This window comes from Siphateles boraxobius, unplaced genomic scaffold, assembly GCF_051911475.1.
Source record: "Siphateles boraxobius isolate OS27281-9 unplaced genomic scaffold, OSU_SipBor_1 9, whole genome shotgun sequence".
Taxonomy (NCBI): Eukaryota; Metazoa; Chordata; class Actinopteri; order Cypriniformes; family Leuciscidae; genus Siphateles; species Siphateles boraxobius.
Window position 1 is genome coordinate 23,073,434 of NW_027509219.1, and position 23,666 is coordinate 23,097,099.

Here is a 23,666-nt window from a genome sequence, read left to right on the forward strand (position 1 = left end):
AAAAAGTCAACCTTCAAATAATTATGTTCAGTTATGCACACAATAGCCAATACTTGGTCGGGAATCCTTTTGCAGAAATGACTGCTTCAATGCGGCGTGGCATGGAGGCAATCAGCCTGTGGCACTGCTGAGGTGTTATGGAGGCCCAGGATGCTTCGATAGCGGCCTTAAGCTCATCCAGAGTGTTGGGTCTTGCGTCTCTCAACTTTCTCTTCACAATATCCCACAGATTCTCTATGGGGTTCAGGTCAGGAGAGTTGGCAGGCCAATTGAGCACAGTAATACCATGGTCAGTAAATCATTTACCAGTGGTTTTGGCACTGTGAGCAGGTGCCAGGTCGTGCTGAAAATGAAATCTTCATCTCCATAAAGCTTTTCAGCAGATGGAAGCATGAAGTGCTCCAAAATCTCCTGATAGCTAGCTGCATTGGCCCTGCCCTTGATAAAACACAGTGCACTAACACCAGCGGCTGACATGGCACCCCAGACCATCACTGACTGTGGGTACTTGACACTGGACTTCAGGCATTTTGGCATTTCCTTCTCCCCAGTCTTCCTCCAGACTCTGGCACCTTGATTTCCGAATGACATGCAAAACTGAGCAACAGTCAAGTGCTGCTTCTCTGTAGCCCAGGTCAGGCGCTTCTGCCGCTGTTTCTGGTTCAAAAGTGGCTTGACCTGGGGAATGCGGCACCTGTAGCCCATTTCCTGCACACGCCTGTGCACGGTGGCTCTGGATGTTTCTACTCCAGACTCAGTCCACTGCTTCCGCAGGTCACCCAAGGTCTGGAATCGGTCCTTCTCCACAATCTTCCTCAGGGTCCGGTCACCTCTTCTCGTTGTGCAGCGTTTTTTGCCACACTTTTTCCTTCCCACAGACTTCCCACTGAGGTGCCTTGATACAGCACTCTGGGAACAGCCTATTTGTTCAGAAATTTCTTTCTGTCTTACCCTCTTGCTTGAGGGTGTCAATGAAGGCCTTCTGGACAGCAGTCAGGTCGGCAGTCTTACCTATGATTGCGGTTTTGAGTAATGAAGCAGGCTGGGAGTTTTTAAAAGCCTCAGGAATCTTTTCCAGGTGTTTATAATTAATTAGTTGATTCAGATGATTAGGTTAATCGCTTGTTTAGAGACCCTTTTCATGATATGCTAATTTTTTGAGACAGGAATTTGGGGTTTTCATGAACTGTATGCCAAAATCATCAGTATTAAAACAATAAAAGACCTGAAATATTTCAGTTGGTGTGCAATGAATCTAAAATATATGAAAGTTTAATTTTTATCATTACATTATGGAAAATAATGAACTTTATCACAATATGCAAATTTTTTGAGAAGGACCTGTATATATATATAAACTTTTTGTATATTACTTTATATATTATATTATTCTGCGCGGCCTCGTTAGCACGTGTATATAATGAGCAGCTGCTGCAATTGCACTTCAGTTTTTTGCTGAGGAGCCAACACTTCGATGCTGTTTTCAAGGGTGAATCTGAGAATACAAGCCTCTTACAACGGTCCTCTTCACTTTGGTGTGGGCGTGACGGCGCAGCAGCGTGAACAGTTTTTTCTCTCTCTCCTTTTTTTGTTTTCATATTTAAGCAAAGCAAAAAAAACAGCTGGTACGTTGCGCCTCTGAGAGCCCTCAAAATCTGTTTTTACAGCTGGTAAGGTGTGTCTGAGAGCGCTCAACAGCTGTTTTTACAGCTGGTAAGACCAGCTTGAGAGAGACCGCGCAGCGCGCACAGACAGGTGCACATTCCTGTCTATATTCGCGGTGACTGTTCCCCTGCGTGCCTCAGCACATGTGAGAGCAGTTTCTAAAAGAGCTTACACAGATTGTTCGCGTCTTTTTCAAAATGACGTTCTATATGTGTGTTTCTGGATGCGGTTGTTACATGGGATCACGGGATGGTCACGATCGCTGCCTCGTGTGTCTGGGCCTCGAACACGCTGAGGCATGTACCCATTGTGGTAAGATGACCATAACGGAGCTGTGGTTGAGACTCTCGTTCCTGCAAAGGGGCCGTGCCTCTGCCTCGTTCCAACCCTCCCCAGAGGTTTGCTGCGGGCAGTGATATGGGTGACCTGAGGATCACTGTGAGCGTGCTTCCTATGGGGAACCAACCCCTTAGGAACCCTCACTCCTCTCATGCTCCACAGCCAGTCGAGCCACCAACTGAATGTGCTGGACCATCCTCGAGGTGTGTACCAGTCGTTTCTTTTGGTGCTCCTCGCGACGACCAAATGTTGATCGCTGCATCGGAGGGTGGGTCAGAAGTCTCTGAAGACGACGGCTCGGACCCGCTGCCTCCTTCGGGTGTGCCAGCAGTGCCCGAGTCGGACCCAGAGATGATGGCCATGCTTTCCCGGGCCGCCAACAGGATCGGGCTCATGTGGAACCCTCCACTGTGTCCCGAGCCCTCGAGGCTGGATGATTGGTATGTTGGGGTGGCGCACGCTGGTTCTCAGCAACCCACCCCAGTGCCCTTTTTCCCGGAGGTGCATGAGGAGCTCACGGGAACGTTGGCGGCACCTTTCACTGCCAGAAACTGTTCCGGTGGCTGCTCCTCCCTCACCACCCTTGATGGTGGGGCAGCTAAGAGATACACGTGTATCCCGCCAGTGGAACGGGCCGTTGCTATGCAGCTGTGCCCTAACTCCACGTGGCGCAGAGAACTGTGTCTTCCTTCCCGGGCCTGTAAGTACTCTTCAGACCTAACCGACAAGGCTTACAAGGCCTGTGGGGAAGCTGCCTCTGCCATGTACACTATGGCGTTGCTGGAGGTCCATCAGGCCATGGCACTGAAGGAACTGCACGAGGGTGGTCACGATCCACAAGTTCTCCATGAACTTTGTGCCGCGACGGACCTCGCGCTTCGTGCGACGAAGGTTACCGCCCGGTCAGTGGGTCATGCGATTTCCACACTCTTGGTCCAGGAACGTCATCTCTGGCTGTGTCTGTCCGACATGCGGGAGACCGACAAACTCCGGTTCCTTAATTCCACCGTGTACCAGACCGGCGTCTTCGGGGACGCGGTCGAGAACTTCGCCCAGCAGATCTCGGGCTGTACAGAAGCAAACTGAGGTCATCAAACACATCTTGCTGCGACGATCAGCTGCTGCCTCAACCTCACTGCCCGCGGCTCCTCAGTCTGCTCGTCGCTGGGGGCGTCCTCCTGCTTCTGCCCCTGCTCCCGCGCCGCAGCAGCAGCCTCCACCTAAACGGCGCCGTAGAGCCAGTCGCAGGCAGGACGCCCCACTCGTCCAGGCCCCTGCCAAGAAGGGCGGCAAAGCCAGAAGCAAGCGGCCATAGGACGGGTGACCCAGAGATGGAAGGGACTGCTCTCCAGGAGATGATGACTGCATCGTTTCCTCCCCCGGAAGAGGGCCGGGTGTAAAATCCTCTGTTTTGTTTGTGTTCCGCCGCTGGCCTCAAAACCAGCGGTACCCAAATTTTCAATATAAGAGCAGTTTCCTTTATCTCTGGGTCCAAAGAGGGCCCGGAGAGCAGTGGGGGAAGAGAATCCTCTCCACTCTCATCCGCCTCTTCTATCGCCAGCGGGCAGCAGAGTGCTGTCTGAAAATGCCACCGAGCCAACTCCTGCCCCGTGGAACCAGGTAAGTGCTGCACAGCACACTCAGACACCGCTACGGGCCGCCTTCCAGAGAAAGCCTCCCGAGCCATGTCCCTGTGTTCCACTTCGCTGCCCCACTCCGGGTACGCCTACGGTCCCTTTGGTCCCGCTTGTACGTTCTCTGAGAGCCTTGTTAGCGCTCCCCAGTCCATCTCGCTGGTTCATTCAAACCATCAGCCTCGGCTATGCGATTCAGTTCGCCCGAAGTCCCCCCAAGTTTCGGGCTATCCACTCCACTACAGTGGGAGCAGCCGATGCCCATGTCTTGCGTGCGGAGATCACAGTCCTACTGACGAAGGACACGATAGAGCCGGTCCCTCCAGTTGATATGAGGTCAGGGCACTACAGTCTGCAACTACTTCATTGTACCCAATAAAAGGTGGTGGGTTATGACCGATCTTGGACCTGCAAGTTTTGAATCGGAGCCTCCACAAGCTACTGTTCAAAATGCTCACGCAGAAACGCATTTTCGAATGCATCCGTCCCGGAGATTGGCTGTCCCTGCCCCCCCCCGTGTGTTCACAAATGTCATGGAGGGGGCCCTTGTTCCCATGAGAGAACAGGGCGTTCGCATACTCAACTATCTCGACGACTGGCTCATACTTTCAGAGGCTCCTGTGGCATATGGCAGTGGTAACCCCGTTCGGCCTGCTTCATATGAGACCGCTTCAGCAATGGCTTCACGGCCGAGTCCCGAGATGGGCGTGGCATCATGGCACTCACCGGGTGGCAATCACACCGGCGTGCCACCAGACCTTCAACACGTGGTCAGATCCCTCGTTCCTGAAGGCAGGAGTCCCCTTGGAACAGGTATCCAGCCATTCTGTGGTATTCACAGATGCCTCTGTCACCGGCTGGGGTGCCACGTACAACGGGCATGCAGTGTCAGGGGTGTGGACGGACCCCCAACTGCATTGGCACATCAATTGCTTCGAGTTGTTAGCAGTACGTCTCGCTACAGGGCAGGGACGTGCTGGTCCGTACAGAGAACACTGCGATTGTTGCGTACATCAACCGACAAGGTGGTCTACGCTCCCGTCGCATGTTGCAACTCGCCCACCATCTCCTCCTCTGGAGTCAGAAACATCTAAAGGTCGCTTCGAGCCATGTATGACCCCGGCGTGCTCAACCGTGTGGCTGACGAGCTATCACGAGCTGTGCTTCCGGGAGAATGGCGACTCCACCCCCAGGCGGTTCAGCTGATCTGGAGAGAGTTCGGGGAGGCTCAGGTAGACCTGTTTGCTTCCTCAGAGACCTCCCACTGCCAGCTGTTTAACTCCCTGACCGAGGGAACACTCGGCACGGACGCTTTGGCAAACAGCTGACCCCGGGGCCTCCGCAAATATGCATTTCCACCAGTGAGCCTACTTGCGCAGACACTGTACAAAGTCAGGGAGGATGAGGAGCAGGTCCTTCTGGTGGCTCCCTATTGGCCCACCCGGACTTGGTTCCCAGAACTCATGGTCCTTGTTACAGTCCCTCCCTGGCCCATTCCTCTGAGGAAGGATCTTCTGACTCAGAGACGGGGCACCCTATGGCACCCGCGTCCAGACCTCTGGAAACTCCATGTCTGGTTCCTGGACGGGATGCGGAGGTTCTAGGTGACTTACCCCCAGAGTTACTTAACACCATTACTTCTGCACGGGCGCCATCCACGAGACATGTTTATGCCCTGAAGTGGAACCTGTTCGTCGAATGGTGCTCTTCTCGCAGAGTCTGTGCTTTCCTTCTTGCAGCAAGGGTTGGAGAGAAGCCTGCCTCCCTCCACCTTCAAAGTACATGCTGCAGCTTTTTCAGCATATCACGACCACATAGATGGCAAAACAGTTGGAAAGCACAACCTGGTCGTCAGGTTTCTTATGGGGGCGAGAGGATTAAATCCTCTTCGACCCCCCTCCATACCCTCTTGGGACCTTTCCCTGGTGCTTCAAGCACTTCAGGATGCTCCCTTTGAGCCTTTGCAATCAGTAGACTTAAAGCTTCTTTCCATGAAGACTTTACTACTGGTTGCTCTGGCCTCTGTCAAGAGGGTAGGAGACCTGCACGCATTTTCTGTCGACGAATCGTGCCTAGAGTTCGGGACGGGTGACTACCATGTGGTATTAAGACCCCAGCCTGGCTATGTGCCCAAGGTTCCTATTACTCCCTTCAGAGACCAGGTAGTGAACCTGCAAGCGCTGTCTTTGGAAGAGGCAGACCCAGCCCTGACTTTGCTCGTTCCCGTTCGCGCCCTGCGGTTGTACCTGGACAGAACCCAAAGTCTCAGGACCTCAGACCATCTCTTTGTCTGTTACGGAGGCCAGCAGAAGGGAAAGGCTGTCTCCAAGCAGAGGTTGGCCCACTGGATAGTGGATGCCATCGCCTTGGCTTATCAAGCACAAGGCGTGCCCTGCCCGCTCAGGTTGCATGCACACTCCACGAGAGGCATTGCCTCCTCCTGGGTGCTGGCACGTGGCTCCTCGCTAACAGATATCTGTAGAGTTACGGGCTGGGCGACACCTAACACGTTCGCTAGATATTATAGCCTACGTGTAGAGCCGGTGTTCCTATCATGTTCTCACCCTAAACGGGTAGAAGCACCGAGAGGCCCGGCTCTGTCGGCTTGCTGCACCCTACTGTGCAACCTTATTGCTCCAGAGTAATAAACCTGTCGAGTCCTCCAATACCCTCTGCCCGGACATGGCGGAGTGTCCGGTGCCAGGCCTTTATCCGCTGAATCTGAAGCCAGATCTGGGCTGGGCTCCATATGTGTGACCCTACGGGGATCCCATTTGTGTATATTCTCCATGGCTGCTCCTAAGACGAAAGCCTGTGTCTTTCCCTTGGGCTAAGTCACCCGTTATTTCATATGCAGTACAACTTTCGGGTTAGTCCATATGTATTTTCCACATAACTCTTTGAAGAAGTGGCTTCCGCAGCGTTCTCCTTCCTAAACAGAAAGGGCACGCTTTCCCAGTGTTATCCAATATCTCACTGTATGGGTTATCACGGGACAACAGTGACAAATACACTCTGTGTAAGCCTCCTCCTATCATCCTTCCAGGCAAGAAGGTGCAGAGCCTTGCACGGAGAAAGGAGAAAGGAGCCTAAGTGACATGTAAAAGCTCAGGGTTTCAGCAACTGCGTTTACTGTCACCTGTTTGTTCACAGCAACAGACAAATGAGGTACCTGATGATCGTGAATCTTCGTATGAAAAATGCCCCCTATTCTGAGGAAAATGATTTCAAACAAACGCTGAGTGACAGTCAGTGGGCAGAAAATGACACACCGTGGGAGAGAAGAGAGAGAGACCTACAGGAGACACACACAGAGAGAAAGACAAAATAAAAGTACAAGTGTGAGACAGAGAGAGAGAACAAGAGAGAGTGTGGGGGAGAGTCATTCTCTGTCATTCATTCACACTCTAGAGAATGGCTTCAGGGAAGGAATAAAAGAGCTGGGGCATCACTAGGCCCTTTTAAGGAGGGCTTTACCGCCCCCCATAACCCCTCCCACCACACATTTCCACCCAGCCCCCATAAAAATTTGCGATTAACTCCGTAATATATACACTAATTCGTGATCGCCTCAGTCCCCTTTAAAAACTCATGTGAAACCGGTGAGGGGCTTCGTCTCATCTCCGTATTTTAGTCTGCGGTATTCAGCATGTTCTTCAATCCGTAGCAGCACAACACCAGCGTCAAAAGCAGAGGAAAAAGTGTGTGCATTTATTAAATGATATCTGCATCGGTGTTTCATGTCATTTTTATGTTAAAAGTGTTTGTTTTCCACCAGATGACAGTAATCCTCCTAAAGCATGGCACATTTTCCATGTTATCTCCATGAATGAAAATGATAAAGATCTTCTTTGATGTTGGACAATTGCAGTTATATAAAGTTTGTCTATATTTTTAATGAATATTAGCTGGTTATTTAAAATGATTAGAAATTAATTCAATATTCAGGGATTGACTTTTAGGTAGAGTAGAACCTATTCTATTGTTCATGCCTACCCTAGTATACAAACAATATATAATTTTTCTTTTAAATCATACTCTCATTGGGGGCTGAGACCCCCTAATATTGAAAAAGCCCCTGTAAAAGAGTATGATTAATTTTTGTTATCCCTCTGATGGCAGAAAAAGGCTTTACAAAGCAGAAAGGAACTGATTCTAGCACCTCCACTTTTCCCTTTCAGATCTTGTGGACAGTGTTTGAGAGTGTGTGTGCATATGTGTGTGCGTGTGTGAGGGCGCGCGTGAAAGTGTGTGTGTTAGCACTTCCACATGGCCTCCATGCAGGACGGGGTGAACTTCTCTGCTCATCCCTACGGCAAAGTACTGCTGCTGGGGGCCATCGCCGCCGCCTCAGCCTTCGTTGTCACCATTCTCATCGTCGTGCTATGTGTGGGCTGCCAGAGGTGAGTTGCAAACTAAACTATACGCTCATATATAAAATGCTCTAATTTCTTGTCCTCTTTGGCTGTTTGTTTAGATTCATATTCAGGGGTGCTTGCTTGTTCAAACCCCTAACCTAAGTATAGTGCATAACTCATCCTGCTATTACATATGTGTTTCATACATAATACCTCAAATCATGCAGTTCATGAGGAGAGGGTTAAAATAAAACAGTGAAAAACTTCCTTAGACTTCCACTGAAGGAAGGACACCATATATTGTGACCAGATTGTTATAGAGACATGGGCTAGAACACAACAGAAACCATCTAGAAACAACCTAGCAATAACCCAGAACACCAAAACCATAAAATGTAATTTTGTCCTGTGGTGGCAAAACTGTATATTTAGCTGAATCTTTCGGAAATCATTTAAATATTCAGATTTTCTGCTCAAGAGATGTTAATATCTTATTATTACCAATGTTAAAAACTGTTGTGCTGCTAATTATATTGTGGAAACCTTGATACTTTCTGTTCAAAATTATTGAATGAATAGAAAGTTCAAAAGAACAGCATTTATTTGAATTTTTCTTTTTAATGTATTTTCATTCCATCTTCTAGAACCATGATTTTTTTCCCCCAGTCCATTGCACTCAATAAATTATAACACTGGTATATCTATAACGAAATGCTTTAGAAATAGCGATGAGGCTGGATCCAGACGCAGTGTGGCTTTATTAACAAACTTAGACAGGGACAGGATTCAAAGACTCAGAAACAGGACTCAAGGATACAGAAATAACCAACGTTAACCTCTATCATACATTCAACAACTCACAAAGACAGGGCAGGAACATAGGGCTTAAATAATCAGGGACAAACGAGCTAACAGGATAACAAGGGGGCGTGGGAAAATCAGAAACACCTGGGAAAACTAATGAACAAGACAGGGAACCAAAGAACATGACAGGACACAAACCCACATCGTGACAATATCCTACAATCTAATGTAGGCCTTATATTAGTACAGTATTTTTGAACAAACAGAGATTTTGACCAAAATGTTCACACCAAACTAGTATTCTTATACTTGCTTATGACAATGTGATTTGTACTATACATCTTCATAACAGGAATATTACAGAAAATAATCCTGTAATATGAAGGCATATGTAATATGTTTTTTTCCTAGGATAAGTCAGAGATCACCTGTCTTCACTCATCACTGTCACCAAGGTCCTTTATAGAGCTTATTCAAAAATGGCATTGAAGTTCACCCACTCCGCTTTCATGCTCACTGGGTAATGGTGGGGATGTCATTTGGACATGGCAGTGACGTTTAAACAGGAAGTGCCTGTTTATTTTTTTTTTTTTTTTCCATCTCTCTCTCTTGTTCCACCGATGATAGCACAGAATTCGCTGTGTGACTGCTAATGTCTCATTTTGTCAAAGCACTTGATGCATCTGGTAGTGGGAGGACAAAGAAACAGAATTAGGGGAATGAGAGATAGAGGGATCAGAGGGATAGAGGAAATTCAGATCCTGTGGGAAAAAGTAAATGAAAAAACTTGAGAAGGTTAATGTATAGGTACTAGATAGTAGGAGCTATACTCAATATTGGACATTTTCAGTTTTCTATCTTAACAAGTATGAGATATTACTACTGATAAGCCTACTTAACCTATTACTACAGACCTCTTCAGGTCAAGCTTGCTGACAAAATATTATTTTGAGCTTGCAAATATACTAAACACTGTAGTCAAAGATGAACTTAACTTGTGTAAGAATTATTGCATTTGAACGCCTATAATGTGCGGCTCAAAAAGGAATAGTTCACCCAAAAATGAGAGTTGAAACAGTTCATAAAACCAGTCGGAATGATTAATTTATGATTCAGACTGATCTGGTTCTCACTGACTCGCTAATTCAGAGATTTCTTTGTAGAGGTTAACTGACCAATGTAGGGGAAGATTGGAAATTCCGATCTATTTGTCACACAAAGCAATGAAATACAGTGCACGAGTAGTAGGGACCACTGTCATGATGTTTTTGTGTCCTTTTTAAAGTTTCAAATCCCATATATTACATGATATATTCTTTTTTTTTGGTTGAACTGTCCCTTTAAAGAGCACAAGACAAAATTTAAGCTTATATGATAACTTTTCTTCACTAACCTTCCACATAATTCATATCATGTTATAGTCTTGAACAAGATAAATATATGGGTTTAAAAAGCTGTAGTTGTAGACTATATATTTATTCCAAAAAGTTTTTTGAGAAGGGTAAATGTTCTTGCGTGATATTATACTAATGTTTTTTATTCTGTTATGTCTTAAAACAAAATATCAGTGATTCACTGTAATCTCAGTAATAGCTTTAGTACTTTACAAAATCCATTTTGTATCTATTTCTCCTGCTGTTCTTCTTCTGAGGGCAGATTCCTGATACCTACTCTGTTCCTGTAATCTTATCAAAGCAACGCTAGTCAATCAGAGGAGAACGACAGACATGTTTTTCCAAGAATAAACAGATGTCTGGTCAAATTTGGCGGAACATTCCAGGCAATGGGTCTGGATCAGGGCTCTGTGTACGAGTGAGAGAGGAAAGTTTCTGGAGTCACTGAAAGACATTTTTGTGTACTTCTTGTCTGTTCATGAAGAATTTAATCCGCAACATCTATTTAACTATTTTAGTGATGTTTGAATTATATTATGTTGATTATTTGATGGATTTTTTGTGTGGCTAAGTTTTAGCCTAAACACTGTCACTATGCAGTTACTCAGATGCCTGTTAATTATCCAGTGAAAGCCTTCTGCTGTTTCAAATGCCAATATGGACTCTAGGACAGTTCATCTTGAACACACTTGCACAGTTACTACTTCTGATCAAATGACTTCACTCAAACAGTTTATAAAAAACAACCGCCTTGAATCCTTTGAGTAGCCTAATTGAATTGAAATGTGCATTTTCTTCCCGCACAAGATAAACAGTTGGAGCTACTAAAGTAAATTGAATCAGGGTGCTCAAATGAGTCAGCGCATTCCGTCTCCATAAATGCATGGATAAACGAAGCATTTGAAGTTTGAACCTAACATTCTAAAATATTTGATTTGGGAACTGATTTACATCTCTCTGATTGTGTCCTGCAGAAAGGGAAAGACACACAATGGCCCTGGAGAGGAGAGGAAGCACAGACTCATAGACATGGTGAGAATTTTTAAGTCTCTTCTGGGTCTCATTCACTAATAACTGCACACAAGTTGTACATGTCCTTATTTATTTAGTTACCCAATAGTTTATGAATGTTTAATTTAATGTAATGTAATGTATATGTCAGTTGCTCTGGAAAGAAGTCTCTTAAGCTCACCAAGGTTGCATTTATTTGATAAAAAATTATTGTGAAATATCATTACAATTTATGATAAGTGTTTTTTTATTTCAATATATTTGAAAGTGTAATTTATTTAGCAGTAATCCCTCCAGTCATCAATGTCACATGATCTTTCAGAAATCATTCTAATATGCTGATTTGGTGCTCAAGAAAGAGTTGCTTAATATTTTTCTGAAAACTGTGATTAAATTTTTTTCAGGAATCTTTGAATATAATTTAATGTTTCTAAGAACAGCATTTATTTCAAATATAAGTATTTTGTAACATTATAAATGTCTTTATTTTCATTAATGTAATGTGTCCTTGCTAAATAAAAGTATTAATTTCTTTCAAAAAATAAAATCTTACTAACCCCAAACTTTTGTATATACTGTATATTGACAGAAAGATAGAGTATCCTAAACTGCAACCTTATTGATATATCATGATTTCTGTATGAAAACATTTACAGACAGTTTTTTTTCTGCACAATTACATGTGTATGCATGGCTAGTGAATGAAACTCTTTCTCCTTCCTTGCGATCAATTCCTTCTTTTCTGCGTATTTTCTAAGGAACCCAGGTCTGGGCTCAGTTCCATGTCAGTTCAAGCAGTTCATGGTTTTGTTTCAGGATCTGAATTCTTCCCACTAACTAGTTTTCAAGTAACAAATTGAAGGCTCCTCCTGAATTTAATTAATCTTCTTAATCGGCTCAGTGGAAATGGATCTGACCTAAACTTTGAATGGATCTCTAAAGCTTTGAATCTAAAACAAAAGCATTTGAGCCATTTCACTTTTTTAGCACCACACACAGTAAGACACCCTAATGTAGATGTATTTATTGCCATGTACTAGCTTGGCCCAACAATATGCCCGACATAGGCTGAATTGGAAAACTGACAATTTTGTTGTATTGGTTATACTGTGTTTTATTTTTATTTGAACAAACATTTTAAGCAGTTTATCTTTGCATCTTTTTTCAGAGTATACTGAGGCAATCCAAGCTGCGCTCCATCAGTAAGTCAGACACCAAGCTTCATGAGATGAACAGACTCAACTGCAATGGCAAGAGTATGTACTGTAAAATCACATCTCTTAAAGCTCTTAAAGTCTCTAGCTCTTCACACATACCTGCAATTCGGGGGAAAGGTCTGAGCATAGTACAAACTGCATTCCGGTAGTTTCAATGAGGCTATTTTAGTAGATGTAATTACTTTTACTCTATAGTGATTGGCATGTGTCTGCTGCCCTTTGCCTCTGCAGTTTCGAGCAAATCTTTTTATTGTCTCTTTGAAAAAAAAACACAATAGTTTTGATTCTCAGATTTTAAGCTCTCGACTTCAGTTAATATCATGCTGCTCTCTGTAGAATCTTCTAAGAAGAACCGTCCCGCCAGCATGGATCTGCTCCTACTCCCTAGCCGTCGCTCAAACTCCGACCTGCGTTCTCAGGGCCGCCAGCTACCTCAGATCCCCTCTGGTGAGGACGGGGAACACACGTACGCCGAGGTGGGCCGCCGCTCCTCTCCCACACGTGGTTCTGAGGATGCCCGCTATGGCGTCGGAGGTCGAGCTGGGGAGACGGACACCCCCGCCCCACCGGCGGTCCCTGCTAATACCCCAGCTCCACCTGATCCTGACGGGGACTGCTTAGAGGGTGGGATTCCGGAACCTGAGACCCTCCCCCAAATATTAAACACGCCCCCTCAACCGCAGGAGACAGTGGAGTACGCCTGCATCAGAAAGGTCCGGAGAGTGGAAAAAGCCGCCCAGAAGAGGGACAATGGGACGGAGACCGAGGAGGGGCTTGGACAACAACGACACAGTAGTGGGGACATTCGGCATGCCCCACCCACTCATCCAGCCCCGCCTCCAACGCACCCACACAGTCAGAAGATTCCACGGAAAAACAATGAGGGCTTCAACCTACCGTCGTTCCCTAAGGTATCTACATATCTATCTATGTATATCTACATGCCTATTTATCTGTCTATCTATCTATCTAGACCTATAAAACCTATTAAAAAAATTTTTCTTTGAATATTGATTAATTTTCATTGAAGTTTGTTGGGTTCAAATTGCAACTCTATTTGGTACATTCAAGAACTGAATACGAATTTAAAGGATATTCTCAATTCCTTTCAGAATGATGCACAAACCTGCATTTATATTTACTGTACATTTATGCATTTGGCAGATTCTTCTTGGGAATCAAACCCACAACCGTGGTGTTGCTAGCACCATGCTCTACTGATTGAGTTTCAGTCTATAACCCTCATATACTGAATAGCAGTGAACAAGAACAATGCAGTTAATTACTATCAATGCTAAAATGCTATAAATGAATCAAGCCAATCAATCAATTAATTAATTGTGATTATATCACTTCTATACATACATTCAGTATGTAATAAGACTACAAATGCAAAGAACTACTGCAGTATATAAAAGCATTGTTGCTCATGAAAACTATTTGTCTTTTCATGACCATTAAAAGCCTTTGACTCACTGTAATTTCCGATTGCTCTTTAAATTGTGTCTTAAAATGGAATGCTGGGAATGTCTTCCTTTGCGAGCATTGTGGTCCATCAACAGCATTCGGGGTGTTGGATGCTCATAGGTACTAAACTATGAGGATGATGCAACCAGCGGAAACGCGAACTGAAACCTCTCAATCAGTGAAACCCAGGCAAACAGCCAGGCCCATAAAATGGGCCAGTTCTAATGGGAGACAAAGTGAATTCCAGTGTTGAACGAAAGAGGCTACAACGACATGTAAATCCCTGCCTTAAAAGTGTCTCTGTGACACAGCCCCATTGGCCACCTTCCGTTTCTCCTGCATAACAATGAGGAGAAAGTGCACAGCAAGCATCAGCCTCTTCCCTCACAGCCTGAGTACAGCAAACACATGAAGCATTAGATGCAGAAGATGGTTAGACATGAGGGCAGGCATTAAGAGGGGGGATTGTAGCCTGATTATGCTACATAGGCTTATTTTCAGGTAGAGGAGTTTTGTATCGACTCCTCAATTGACCTTTGCAAAGTCTTTGTGGATTTCTCACATCCAGACTGTATGACTATGAAACCATTTTAAAGGGGTTTTATCTTCTTTGATTTCTTTCTAATTAATTTTGAACTGTTACCTACAACAGCTAAAAATATATACCCAAAAACTAGGAATAACTCAACCTCAAGTGAAAATTCTATCTCAACCTCATGCCATTCCCAACCCGTATTACTTTATTTTTTTCCCTGTGGAACACACAATTTTTTGAACAATATCCTGGCAACTCTTTTCAATATAATGAGTGAAACAGCCGATTTGTTCACGATTTGTTGGACTCGTCTAGTTTTTGAGTTCAACTTACTGACTTGATTCAGTGGCTAATGACCTACAATTTAATCTGTCTCACACAAAGACATAAAAAAGATTTAATATTGCACACAAGTTGTGCAAGTTTTGCACATTTTGAAGCTCCTTTAGTGTTCCATAGAATAAAGTCATACTGATTTGAAACAACATGAGGGTGAGTGAATGATGTCAGAATTCATTTTTTGGTGAACTATTTCTTTAAAACCACTGGTTTTAAACCTGTGAACTGTGCTTGGAGCTCATGATGAATTAGATATGCTGAGCTCTACTCCCCAATGTATATTGTTTGAGATGGCTCCTTAAACTGTAATATAATATTTATTCTAGTCAATTGTTTTTAATACTTTAGGAGGCAGTGTTTATGGGAAATGGAGAGCAGTACATATGGAAACCTCCAGAAGAGGATGACATCATCTTCCAGCACAAGCAGATGGGTATTCTAAGCTCTCATGCGGGAGAGAATATGGCAGCATCTGCAGCAGGGGTGAGTGTGCATTTAGTTTTTCACATAGTCCTGAGACACAGCCTCTACTTCTCATTCTGTGCAGTCAAAAAGTCTTGTAGGGTATTATACAATCTAGAAACATTGTCTGTAGATCATCCCAGAGCACTTCCTTACCCTTAAACACTGTTTCAGAGTTAACTAGAAGCAGCTGTAAAATGTGTATTCTTAAAAGTACAAACATTTGGAGTAAAATAAATATACACAGATTTTCCACTCACAAATACATTTCAGATGGTTTGTCTCTTTACTTTCATGTAGATCACAGACATGTATTCGAAAGTCTGCAAACCGGGCAAAAAGAAGCGAGGCGTGCCCGGCTCGCCACCTACTGCGAGGGACATCAGCGGCTTTAGGACCTTGGCTCGGGGTGACCGCGGTGAGCGTGACGGGGGTTTCAGTGTGGTAGTCAAACCCCAAACATGGGCACCACAGGAGGGCAAAGGCTCGAGAGTGCCACCTGGCTGCATGGAGGACCACTGCTACGAAGCCATCAGCACCGAAGAAACAGACCTGGCTTACGAGACCATGGAGGGTGGGGGAGTCTGGAGGCGAGACAGGCCTCCGCCCAATGCCAGCGCCACCTTGCGACCCAAGCGGAAGCGGCCCCAGCAGCCCTTACAACAACCACCGCCACCCCCTCCACCCCCACAGCAGACCCCCAAACTACAGCATCTCCCGGCCAAAGCAATGCTGATGCCCGGGGAGAGCCTGTACGAGAGCATCCCTGACCTGAAGCAGGGCTCAGCCACCTCCAGCACAACCACCATCTTTACTTTTAATGATGGTATGGAGATGTATGTCACTGGCCTGTAGGGGGCGCTCTAGTAAAGGGAACTTTCCTCTCTAGGGCTTGAATTTTGAATTGGGACGCGCACGTGTCGTAACCCAATGGGATATGCGCATTGTGCCACTGCTATATATTTTACATGGTTTCCAAGTATTAGTTGAGCATTAATTGAGTTTTGTAAGTCTAGTTAAAGGTTAGTATTCTCGCAGCACAAAATGATAGAATGAAATGATTTTGATTAGTCACATGCCTCATCACGAGGAAGATGACATAGTACATCACCAGCCATGACATAGTACCACAGACAAAACATATCACACCTAACAGTAGCATTCCTGTAGAGGGAATTCTTGTTTATTTGTCATTAAATGTTGTATTTTCGAACAAAGTGACCATCGGAATTGCGAGTCAAACTCGTATTTGATGCCTAGAAAATCCCAAAGGAGAGAAAAAACGAGCACAAGCCAATTACAAAAGCAACTTGTCAAAAAGCACAGTCTAATTGTGTTCCACGGCCCTCTGAGAAATTCTTTTGATTCGAAGCACTTAGTAAAGCTCTGTCCCATTTCAAAAATAAATTTATAGAAAGTGAACTTTAACAGAGAGCCAATCAAAAGCTATTGCCAAGCAAAATATTGTATATTGACAAAAGGCCTTTATTTAATCTGTTCATAGAAGAATTGATCCTATTTTAAAACAGTTAAAAGCTATCTATTATCTAAAAGCTGTAGGAAATACATGGCTCTATTTTTGTAATATCAAAGCCTCTATTTCTGTAAAAAAGAATCACATAATTTTAGAGTTAAAATAAAGATTCTAATTCGATTGGTCAAACAGATCGTGTACGTCAAGAAAGTATTTTAAGTATTTATAAGCACAGATATTTTATGCTCAGCATATCGTCTGTCATAGACAGTCCCCTTATAAAATTGAAGAGTACATATAAAAAATTAATAGATGGTAAATTTCAGTTGTCAATAAAGCAAGATCACAGAGGGAATTTAGCAAAAGCTCAGGGACAGTGAACAAAAATATTAAATAATTGCACATAAAAATGTTATGAAATATCTGACAGGAGACCCCCAATGTCTTTTCATGTTATTTTTTGTTTTGGTCATACATCAATTCAAACTGTCACATGAGTCACCACAGTGCTTCAATGCGGTAAAATAAGTGTTTTTCTTTGTCAGTAATGTTTATGCACTTTGCCTGATTAAAAAGATGCATGCTTTCAAGAAAAAAAAAACCTTGTAAAGGGATACAAAAAAAGAAAAGAAAGTAAAGTGAAACTAGCACTGTCCTGTGGTATCAGAGAATGGTTTATTTCTTGCTGTTGTTGGTTGGATTGTTTGATTTATATGCATTTTTCTTCAACTGAGAAAGAGCACAAAGTGAATCGCTTCAGGACTGGGGAGACCAATGACGACCCGAGGAGGACTCTCTAAATAAAAAAACTGGACAGTTAGGGATATAACACAATTGGTCAGAAGAAATGTATCATAGACAATCCCTTTCCCCCCATCATTTCAGAAACAGTCAGGATGTCCATGTATGTCCAGATAAGATTGAATGGAATCGCATATATCAGATTGTTGCAAAAAATCTCCTGTATGTTATATGGAAATAATGGGAGTTTAAAAAAGTTACAATGACAAAGCGGTTTAAAATTAGTGTATGTTGCCCCGTAGGTCTATGGGAGGCGTTTGGGGTTTTATGGCCAGACAGTGACGAGCTTCACCAGTGGACAATGTCAAACTATCTGTGATCTGTGGACTATAGCCGTTCTCTCAGTGTCTTTGAATCTGATGCTAATGTGATCTGGATTAAATTATCCCAAATAGCTGGAGCACTCAGAAAGGGGCTCAGGTCAACCAAATATAATCAAACCGCTTGTCTAAGCCTTCGTTGCTATCAAATGTTGGTGCAGTGTTGTAAATATGTTACAAACATAAGAAATGTAGAAAAGGGGGAGTGAATTTGCTCTTGGTGTTCCTGAAAGTATTTGTTTCTTTCCGGTTGTCCTTTTGGAATGATTTTTCTCTGGTGAAAAATTATCTCAGCAGTATCTCTGTGAGTTTTGATTATGTGCTTTGGGATTTTTTTGTTTTCCACATCATTTTAGCTATATTGTGTATCTCAAAGACCAGTTGAGTTTAGTGTGGCAGCTAATGTTGTGCGTTTGTTTATCAAACAACAGGGTGGTGTGTATTAAAGCTGTGTAATTAAGTACTAATGTGCAAAAGATTGTAATGTTTTTATATCAAAATGACTATTCATAAAAATGTCGAGTCAAGTTTATACTTTTTTAAATAAAGTAGCACTTCAAAAAAACACAAAGCATAGAGCATTTACATAGTGTTTTCTCCCAATAAGTCATTCATTCTTGAAAGAGACAATATAAGTAATAGCTGAGACACAGGAACAATTATTATTTTTGTAGACATTTGTAGCACAAACTATAGTTATTTGATACTCATAAGTGTGCCGACTAGCACACACATAGCTCCACATTGGTGGTGTCACAAACAATGGAAAATGGAGTAAAACACGGGAAAGGGTGGAATACACAATATTTATTTGCAAGTACCACAGTTAAGGAAGAGATGGACCTGCGAAGTTGAGGAACATGATGTAAAATATGAAATCGTATATGACTTCTTATATAGATGCATTAACAAAAAAAAACTAATTTGAATCAGATTTCATGCTTTTTGCTTGTTCGGAGTATAAATAAACAGATTTAAGTTGGGTTTAAGTCATTTAGAAAGAACTAGGGGTTTTAACAGCAACAAAAACATTGAAGACGTTAATAAGCAAAAGTCTTGCTCCTCCAACTTACTGACTTACAAAAGAACCAGATGTGCGTCTGTGTTAGATTTGCATTTTGTGATGTCTGTGGGCATCAATGCTAAAGGGTTCAGCAAATATTCCAGAGGACATTTCTCATTCTAAATCTGGATGTGATTAAGCTCTGATTAAACTGGCTTTGATTAGTTTATACACTCAGGTAGATGAGGAATTGCATTAGAGCTCTTTGTTTACCCTAATTAGCCATTGAAGCTCCAGTCTTATCAGCCTTTCACTATGGTACATGCTGTTCCTATGACAACTCTCTCACTGTCATGGTATGGTATTTAAGAATTCCCCTCCATTGAGACAAAATCTCATCGCATTTCACAGTAAGAATACATTAAAAACAGATGGAGGAGGTCACAGGGATTTTTCTCTTTTATTTCATTCAAATCCTCTACTAGACCATATGAACTTGTGTTTGTAAAAGTGTAACCCGTTTCCCTACCTCTCTTACTGTGTCCCTGCGTGTGTTTGTGTGTCACAAGCTTGCATCTGACTTGCTCTGGAAAAAAAAAAAATAGGTCATCCTTAAAACAAAAAGGGTGCAGTCAACATAGCAACCGTCTGCTGTTTTTTTATTGGCTGACTTGTTTCCATAGTAACAGGTTAACCTTGAGGCTGCAGTTGCAGACCAGTTTGTTGTCTAGGCAAATCCAGCATGTATGAGGAGCTCTGCTAAGTTAAGATGTCACCCATATTTTAGAGCTACAGCAACAATGGTAAAAAGGGCCTGACTCAGAAGCCCTGGAAATATTTTTGGATGTTGAAGCAACCTAGTGTGGGTACAACGCAGTCTCTGTCATCTAGGTTTCTATAAAATGTATGTCAGCACTGTACAGTGCCATATATATATCCACCTCCTTTGAATTATTCCACTTTTTATTAAATATTTTTGAGGGAATGGTACTTTAGGTTATTTTGTCCTGTATTGTACTGCCATTTTAAAATGGGCAAAAAGTGAAATTTAAAAATTTTAATGTTTCTAAACTTTTTACTCCCACAGCCTACTGTACTGTATGTCATTTTCTTTCTACATATAATGGTAGATATTTAAACGTGTGTGTGTTTGTGTAAGGAATAATTTACGAAGTGCTGTTGCATTATTGAAAATGTATGCACACCGGAGGTTGTATTTAGCCACAACACCAATCAACTCAACACCTCGAGACATGGCCTGCGTTCGAAATCGCATACTCTCTTGAGTAAGTAGTTATTTTGTATGTAGCCTATTTTATTAAAAACAAGTTTTGTAATAACCAATTATTTCCAGACCTTTGACATTGATGAAAATTCAGATTTGGACCTTTGAAATGGTGACAAAGGAAGAAAGGCGAAAAAGGCGACAGTGGCACAGAACAAAAACTCCCATCAGGGGACAGAAAGGAGAAAAAAAACCTTGGGAGAAACCAGGCTCAGTCAGGGGGCCAGTTCTCCTCTGGCCAACGAACGAACAGTGTATGATTATGATTCAGGCAGCATTACAGATCAGAGGTCAGATTGGATAGGAACATTATATTATGCAGTTCATCCGTTTGAAGACCAGAGTCTCATGCGCGTATGGAGACGAGTTTGTTGAGGATAATACCATCTCTAATAGTCAAGCTGTAAGTTTAACTGCTTCAAAAACAGTGACATTGTTACCTTACTTAGATTTGTCATGTAGTTGCTAGAAATTTTGTGGAAAAAGTCAACCATGGGGCATTGAAAACAAGTATGTGCAGATGTGTTCGTGGGGAAAAAAGCTGCAGATTTTTTGCCCTAAATGCAGATGGTCATATTCTAGCCTTTAATTTTTTTTTAGCTCCCATCGAGTAAAATAGGTAATATCTGTGAAGTGCTGAAGAGATTGATTATGTCTGGTTAATTTTAGCCAAATTCTGGATTCTTTAGATAGATGCCCTTTGTATCCAGTTACCTAATTCGTTAAAAGTCTGATCTTAGAAAAGACTTGTTAATGCAAGTTTCCTCCATTTTGCTGAAACAGATGTCACTTATATCTTTTAAAACCTTCTATGGCTTTTTCCTATCTACACATTTTTATCTTCCAAGTTCTCTCTTATGGTCTTATTTCTAAACCCTATTTGTACTCTGTTAATTATTCCATCTCAATAGAGCTCTTGTTCGGTTCCTTTCAATGAAGACCCCTTCACCTTCACCCAGAGCTATTAAAGGTAGGTAGGCAATGTTTTTCATAAACACTTTTTGTTATATCAGTTGAAACTCTCTTCACGTCCTGATAGCAATCAATAATAGAAGTGGTCTACATATAAAAAGAATGTACATCTGTGGAAGTCTCAGGACCAAAACATGTTTGTCCAATCATTGCATTCGGTCCTAATGCAATAATAGGATCCTGTATTAGCATACCTCTGCTTGCGCAGACATCACACATAATCAGCGTGTTCCATGATGAGGATATGCAGAGTTGTAGACACAGTCACTGAGCGCTGGAACAAACATCAGCTACCATTTACAATTCCTTCTGAACCAAAACAACATGCTTATGCTGCGTTCACCCTATAACTACACTGTTAAAAATTACCAGCATTTCACAATAATTAACAGTATTATTTTACAGTAACTTGTTGTAATTAAGTTTCCCTGTAATATCACAATGAATATCTGTAAAAAGAATCCTTGGATTTTACAGCATTTAACTCTAATTTTACAGTAAAATCTTGTAATCTAAAACCTGCTGTTATATCACAACAAGGTCTGTAATATCACAGCAACACAGTGAAAAAAAACTAAGGATTTCACAGCATTAAACAGTATTATTACAGTAAAATATTGTATTGAAATATGCCCTGGGAAGTCACATGACAAAACCGACCTGTTTTGAACTGAAGGCTCCGTCGTGTCCCTGTTCTATTCCGGGCTGAATCGAGAAGGTAAGCAGCATGCATGTTTGCAGCACTTACACCCATGTTATTTTAATATGATAATAATATTTACTTTCAAATAAACGTTTATCGCATGACACAGTTCACATTTTGTTAGCAAGTGCCCGGAATTGTTGAAAGTTCTCTCACATCATTTGCTAATAGTAGTAATGACGAGAGTTTCGCTACAATTTTTCATGTCACTATCACCGTTTAGACAAATCTGGTGTTTGTAAAGTTTATAAAACCAATGATGGGACAAACATTACTATTTATGTGTGCACATTTCTCCAATAAAACACAAAATACTGATACATTCACAAAAGACATACATTTTATTAGCTTGATGTAATCCAAATCCTAAAATCCATACGTTGTTTGCAAGAAACAGATCCAAATTCAGTCTTTTATCTAGTGATCTTCATCTTCATTTCTCAGCAGCGACCGCAAACGTCAAATCTTTCCCGCGCTGGTGATGAATTCAAATAAAAAAAATGCGCCTTCAAGAAGCGTTACGACATGTTTTACGGCCGTGATATCAAACGCTCATTGGCTCTCGCCTGCTTTGTCACAGATTGCGACATGCCGTGTTTCAGTCGGTGTAGTACATTTGAAATGGAGAAGCGCGCGCGCCTTCAGGGAGCGAACCGAAATCGGATTAACATTTTCATGGATTAACGTTAACCCTCTGGGGTCCTTCGGTCCAAATGGACCCGACGTATTTAAATTTTTTTTTTTTTTTTTTTTTTAAATCATAGCTTCATCGGAATGGTCTGAAATTTGGTGACTTTTTTGGTACTTGGTATATGAACATGCAAAAAAATTGGGGACAGGATTTGAATAATCTAAGTGGTTGTAAAAAAAATTGTCACACTCAGGAAAGTGGTGGACCAAATGGACCCGAATAGGAAATCAATGGCAAATTGGCAAAAATGTGAAAATACCGAGTTTTTTTGTGTGTACAATCTACAAATCAGCCACGATCCAGAAAAAAAGTACACAACAGTGAAGGGGTGAATCTATAAAACATCAAGAGTGCAAAACAGACCCCCCCCACACACACACACACACAAACACACTTTTATACTTAAACAAACCAATAAATTCAGATTACCTATGTGTTTTGCATTTTTAAAATGCTCAGTTTGTCCACCAGATGGCATCAATCTCATTTCAAAAATTGCTTTCATGAGGTCTAGGCTTGACTCTAAAATGAAATACAGCTTTAAAAAAAATAAAAATAAAATATTTTTTTTAAAAATAATTTTCTATTATATTCAATGGGGGGCAAACTGGGGGGAAATGGGTCATATTTATTGCATAAATATTAATTATAAATCATAAATTCTCAAAACACCAAAAAAGAAAAGAAAAAATATTATAAAAAACAAGTTAAAAAAAAATTCTGATTTTCTTTTAATAAATTTGAATCCCACCTTTCCGGCCCATTTGGACCTGAAGGTCCTGAGTGTGACTCTGAAATGAAGGACCCCTTAATAACTTAAATTCTGATCTGTTCCTCATATACAACTACTATAATACTGCCAGAGAGGACTGCGACTGCAACGCATCATCATGTGAACGACTTTTGGTAATGTTAACGTTACCGGTTTTGACATTTTCGCAATAAATAAATTATTGTGAAATATATACTTGTCTGTTATGTTTTTTTTTCTTCATAATTGTGTTAGCCTACGTAGTTTTAATGAATGGTTATGGGTAGGTTTAGGGGTAGGAGTTAGTGGGATTAGTGGCTGAAAATATATTTAAATGCTTTATTGTTAATAAAACTGCTATTTACCTACACATCTCTGTCCATTACGTTTTATCCATTTTATATTCAGTATAAAATGGATATGCTTAGGTTTTGGGAGTAG

At 42.2% G+C, this 23,666-nt stretch overlaps 1 protein-coding gene and 1 long non-coding RNA gene across 3 annotated transcripts in view; one reads left to right on the top strand and one right to left on the bottom strand.

Annotated features, from left to right (window-relative positions):
- Positions 1-17,300, top strand: part of LOC143732452 (uncharacterized) — a 32,193-nt gene extending 14,893 nt beyond the window's left edge. The window contains exons 2-7 of one of the 2 annotated variants that reach the window (XM_077223538.1): positions 7,820-8,041; positions 11,169-11,226; positions 12,374-12,407; positions 12,759-13,333; positions 15,112-15,246; positions 15,526-17,300. In XM_077223538.1, the coding sequence (XP_077079653.1) occupies positions 7,908-8,041; positions 11,169-11,226; positions 12,374-12,407; positions 12,759-13,333; positions 15,112-15,246; positions 15,526-16,080 (1,491 nt within the window). In that variant the 5' untranslated portion in view covers positions 7,820-7,907 and the 3' untranslated portion in view covers positions 16,081-17,300. Of the gene's footprint in view, positions 1-7,819; positions 8,042-11,168; positions 11,227-12,373; positions 12,462-12,758; positions 13,334-15,111; positions 15,247-15,525 lie in introns of both variants that reach the window. The other variant, XM_077223537.1, reaches the window with a different exon arrangement.
- Positions 17,301-18,609: 1,309 nt separating this feature from the next.
- On the bottom strand, positions 18,610-19,411 carry LOC143732461 (uncharacterized). The gene is made up of 2 exons (XR_013201125.1): positions 19,353-19,411; positions 18,610-18,663 (listed from the first exon to the last, which is right to left on the bottom strand). It is a non-coding gene; the product is annotated as an uncharacterized LOC143732461 (long non-coding RNA).
- Between the last annotated feature and the right edge of the window lie 4,255 nt (positions 19,412-23,666).